The sequence below is a fragment of the Microtus ochrogaster genome, linkage group LG9, assembly GCF_000317375.1.
Source record: "Microtus ochrogaster isolate Prairie Vole_2 linkage group LG9, MicOch1.0, whole genome shotgun sequence".
Classification (NCBI taxonomy): Eukaryota; Metazoa; Chordata; class Mammalia; order Rodentia; family Cricetidae; genus Microtus; species Microtus ochrogaster.
Genome location: NC_022034.1, coordinates 27,662,804 through 27,668,201, shown reverse-complemented (window position 1 = coordinate 27,668,201; position 5,398 = coordinate 27,662,804). Strand labels below are relative to the sequence as shown.

Genomic DNA, 5,398 nt, shown 5'->3' with positions numbered 1-5,398 from the left:
AAAAAGGTTGCAGAGGGAGAAGCTTGCAAGGTGCTGTTGCCACAGAAAAGAGGCACTGAATAGTCACCGTGCCATCTGGGCAGAAAAGTGGAGCTAGCTGGGCCCTGCAGGTGAGCAGGGGTAGTTGAGGAAGACATGCTGAGGGAGGACAAATGTTGGAAGGCAGGAGTCAGGAGGGGGTGAGCATGGTACATGGAGGGGAGGGAAAGAGGCAGGTACCCGAGGTGAATCTGGAGGCACGGACTGAGAGCGTGAGGGCACGGAGGATGTGGATGCTGTCCCTTGGCTTCGGGAGGTCAAGGGAGGGGAGGTTTTGAAAGTCCCTTGCCACAGTGGTCTTAGGGAGAGCAAACAGAGCGGTGGCAGATGGTGCCTACTCGGGGCTTTAGAGATTGGCAGGAGATGAACTTGTGGGAGAGATGGTAGAAGCCAGAGCAGGCGCTGAGCAGAGGGCCTTTCTTTTGTATGTGTTCACACCAGCCTTGAACCTGGGGGCTCAGTGGCAAAAAAACAAACACAACACCTGCCCCCCGAAGCTCCTGGCCCAGAGTGGGCAGGCGGCAAGAGCTTAGAGTTGAGTTCTTGGGGTCTGTGGCAGGAGGTGACGTTTGAGTGATTGGGAACAACCAGATCGCGAGGTCATGGTCGGGCCACCAAGTCTTATCCTGAGACGAATGGACACAGTCACCAGGGCTTCAGGTGACAGAGGGCAGAGAGCAAGGGGAACTTTATGGACCCGGGCACCCAGACTGATGGCATCACATGCTGAGGCGTTACTAGGTGGTTTTCACGCAGGTGTATAAGCTTAACACATTTTTTTCCTGCCAGCACCACAGTTGACAAATGTGGAAATGCTTAAGATATCATACATTACCCCTCTAATGTGTGCACACCCTGCAATACAGCATGTGCAGAAACAGGGACTTAAGTCCTATGACATAGGATGTATTCAGGTGTGTCTCCACTGCTGTTGTGGGCCTTTCGGGGAGTAGGGGATAGGCTCTCACTCCAGGCTGGCTCTAACTTATTACATAGCCCAGTTTGGTATCAACTCACAATCCCCCTGACTCAGCCTTTAGAGTGTTGGGACTACAGGTGTGAGCTCTTATGCCGAGACACTGGGTTATCTACAAAGAGTATGTGTTTGGAGCAGAAGAATCATAAAAAATTCAACTTTTTCCAATGAGATGAGAAAGGGGGTGGGGAAGGATAAATTAAGGTTTAAGTAAGAACTAATAGTTCCCAGGGATCCTAAAGTTTGGGAGGTTGGTGAGGGGGTGTGGTGACTGGGCAACATGTGCCACCCCCCCACCCCCACCCCCGTTCCTCAGCCATGGCAGACAGAGAACAGAGAAAAGAAATTGTCCTCATAGCATGGTTGGCATGCTTGTTCCTGGTTCCCTTGGGCTCTGCCTGCCCTGCGGAAAGACAGGAATCACTGGGGTACTGGTTCTACAGTCTTGGGGTGGGGGAGGGAGGTATTGGAGTGACTGAACTATTCTTTAGGCCAGAGGTCCCCAACTGCTGGGTCATGACCCCTCAAACAATTGTTTTCCAGGAGTTGCCCCAGACCATCAGAAAACACAGGTATTCACACTCTGATTAGCAGCAGCAAAATTGCAGTTTTGAAGTCTCAACAAAAATAATTTTTTGGTTGGGGTCACCATGCCGTGAGGAGCTGTAGGAAGGCTGAGAACCACTTTTAGGCTATTGAAATAGCCCAGGTGCCTGGCTATTTCTGTGGGGGAAATGGGAGGTGCTTCAGTTCATTGATAGAAAGGAAAGCCAAGCAAGGGCACTTGTCATTACAATTTTTGTTATTTACCTGGTTTGGATTTTTGTTGTTGTTGTTGTTGTGTTTTTGGTTTTGTTTGAGACACGATCTCCTAGCCCAGGCAGGGTTCAAACTCTTTCTGTAGTCAAGGCCTTGAGCCACTTATCTGCCCACCCATCTCTACCCCCAAACACTAGGTTCCAGGTGCAGGCCAAGTTTGTTTGGTTTGGGGTTTGTCGATTGAAGGGTATGGTGCCAACAGCGATGCCTTCCTTCCACATAGAGCCTTACAGTATACACAAACCATTCCTACATCTCCTCCAGTCCATCCCCACCACCGCCCAGAAAGTGGTCAGGGGAAGCCCATTCCGCTTCCCACAGACGAGGATGTAAGAGGTTGAGGAGTGAGCCACGTTACCAATCACACCACAGTGGGGAGAGTCAGTTTTGGCTCGCAGGCCCATGCTCCCTCCCCCACCTTTGGGAGAAGCTCTCCAGTAAGGGGACAGGGCCACCCTGTGCAGTGGGCACCAGCAACGACATCCACACATCCCATTCCTCATCTTATCTCGCACTGGCCAGACAGCCTGTTGGTGCCACCCACCACGGTGCTGTGGGAGAGCAAGGAAGCAAGCCAGGCTGGACTTGGGGACTGAGCGACTCGCTAGTGTACTTGGCCATGGATCCCGTGGGGAAAGCTCACACTGAGATGAAAATTGCTAGACAACAAAGTCACTGTCACAGATTTACCAGCTTGTTCTCTTCTTGACTCTCAAACCAAAGCCCAAAGCAAAAAGTTTTCTTGAAAAAAAGCTTTTAATGAAATGTCCTAAATTTGTCAGAACTCAGTATTTGCCTCTTTGAGCCTGAAAGTCTTCCATAACGATTGGCTTCATCATTCAGTGCTCCTCAGAAGACTTTAGAGTGGGAAACAGGGTGTAGGAACACATGCCTGGAATCTCAGCCTTGGGAGGTAGAGGCAGGGGGATCAGACGCTAAGGTCAGTCACAGCTGCATAGCAAGTATGAGGCCAGCCTGGGCTACACGGGATCCTATCTCAATAACAACAGCAGCAATAACAGAGAATGTGGGGGCTGCTGAGATGGCTTAGTGGGTAAAGGCACTTGTGCCACCAAGCCCCATGACCTAAACCTGACCCCCGGAACACACATGGTAGGAACAGAGAAGAGTTGTTCTTGACTTCTGCATGAGTGCCACAGCATGTGGGTACCCCTCCCCACAGGGTGTGCGCACACACACATGCAATAAATAAATAAATAAATAAATAAATAAATAAATAAATAAATAAATGTAATAAAAATCAAAAAAACATATTTGGAGTAGGAAGGTTCTAATATGCAGAATATGGAGTATTCTCATGTCTGTGACAGAGTCAGTCAAAGACAAGATGGTAATTGTTTAACACTAGGGTTTGGTAAACGGTTTACTTAAAAATATTAATATTCCATCTACATGATTTTGTATTTGTTTGTTTGAACTTGTAACCATCGTGTCTCAACTTCCTGTGCATGCTGAGACTATAGTCACGTGTCCACACCAGCGGTCTCCCATTCTTCACAACTGAACTGAACGCACTACCCATGCCCAGCACCACCACTCCCCCACCCCACGCCCCCAGGGGCACTCCCAGGAGGCGTGGGTTTCCTTGAGGTTGCCCTGGTTTTAAGTTTTAATAAAATGACAACTCACGTTCTCCTAGACAACTGCCACGCTGAGAAACCTGGCCGACTCACCTCTGACGAGAAGCAAGCTCCTGAGCCTCGGGGCTTTCCCCCAGCTCTGCACAGTGCTGGAACACTACATGGATGACAAGGATGTCTGTACCAACATCGCCAGAATATTCAGGTAGGTAGACCAAGACAGCGAAGACCCCTCAGTAAAAGTGCCGCACGGGTTAGTCTTTGTGACCCGGGTATGAAGTCAGGTCACCAGGGTAGAAGAAACCTCAGCTGAGGAATGGTCGCCAGCAGATGAGCCAGTGGGTATGCCCGCTTGCATTTCTTGATTAATGTGGGGTGGCCCAGCCACTGTGAGAAGCACATCTGGCCAGGTGGACCTGGGCTATCTAGAAGGTTGGCAGAGCAAGCTGTGGGAGGCAAGCCCTGGACTGCATTCTCCATGGCCCCAGATTCAGTTCCTGCTTCAATGTCCACCCTGACTTCCTTTCCTTCGGTAATGGCCATCAAACAAGCCCTTTCCTACCCCGAGTTGGTCTGAGTCAGTCACTGTTTTATCACGGCAAAGAGAAGCCAGCTGGAGCAAGCGTGAACATGCATCCTGAGTTCCCTCTAGTGTGTGTGTGTATAACTAGGAAGGAGCCCCCCCCCCCGCCATTGTGCTCATCTACAGACAACATTGTGAAGGTAATTTAAAATGCCCAGTTGAGGCTGACCTCTTGTGTGAGAGTAATGTCACTCTCTGCTTGCCGCCAGTCTCTCCCTTAGGAAGGCTCTACTAGCCTCATGGGTGTGTTACTTTGTTTGGACGCCTTTGTCGCCCCTTGGAATAAAGAACGATGTACCACAAAACACATCACAATTTTTGGCATACTGGAAATAACACTCAAGGGCTTTCTCTCAAAAAGGAGATTGTGGATTCAGATGTGATCTGGTTTAATTTGTACTAGTTGTTTTTGTAAGGTCTCTGGTGGGCCCAAGAAGGGCCCTGAGACAGACTGCTGGAGTGTGGAGTCCTTAGGATATTAATGCCTCGGGAAGGCAGACAGATAGGTAGATGTAGTTGGATTTTTTTTTTAACTTTTGGGGACCTGCCACCCAGCTCCCAAATAAATACTTGGAGACTTATTATTACTTATGAATTCCCAGCCTTAACTTGGCTTGTTTCTAACCAGCTTTTCTAAATAAATTATCCTGTTTCTCTTTAACTATGTTTTGCGTCTGGGCTTTTTAACCTTTCTCTATTCTCTATATCTTTCTTTCCTTCTTACTCTGTGACTGGCTGTTCTGGCCCCTGCCTCCTTCTCCTCTCTTCTATAGATTTCTCCTCCTATTTATTCTCCCTGCCGGCCAGCCCCACCTGTCCTTTCTCCTGCCTAGCCATTGGCCATTCAGCTCTTTATTAGATCAATCAGGTGTTTTAGGCAGGCAAAGTAACATAGCTTTTCAGAATTAACCAAATGCAACATAAAAGAATGCAATACATCTTTGCATCAATAAACAAATATTCTACAGCGTGAATGAATTGAACACATCTTAAACTAATAGTTCATAGCAGGTGGGGCCTCAGAAGAGAGAACTAAGAGCCGGCATGGCAGAAGTGGTGACTTTGTTTTACCATTCTGAGGCTGAGGGCATTTTCACAGCACACACCTGTAGCCAGGTGCTCTGGTTCACGGGCGGGAGGCGGGAAGGGTGTGGGGGGCAGGATAAATGTCCGGCACCCCCTTTTGATATAAACTACTTCTCCAGGTGACACCTGCAAGTCTTACAGGCAGGCAGTGCTCTGTGGGTGCTGTGGGTGTCTGCCAGAGGGCAAAGCTGCTGCATGGACTGTGGCCTGGGCAGCTCGATTCTCACATCATATCCTTAGAATTTCGTGTCAGTCATTTGAACTCAGACTCACACATCCACATCCACATCACAC

The 5,398-nt window shown here is 49.0% G+C and overlaps 1 protein-coding gene across 6 annotated transcripts in view; it reads left to right on the top strand.

Annotated features, from left to right (window-relative positions):
- Nucleotides 1–5,398, top strand: part of Armc2 (armadillo repeat containing 2) — a 113,791-nt gene that overhangs the window by 65,710 nt on the left and 42,683 nt on the right. For all 6 annotated transcript variants that reach the window (XM_026787381.1, XM_026787383.1, XM_005363573.3 and 3 more), the window contains exon 11: nt 3,495–3,640. In XM_026787381.1, coding sequence (XP_026643182.1) covers nt 3,495–3,640 — 146 coding nt within the window. The remainder of the gene's footprint in view (nt 1–3,494; nt 3,641–5,398) is intronic.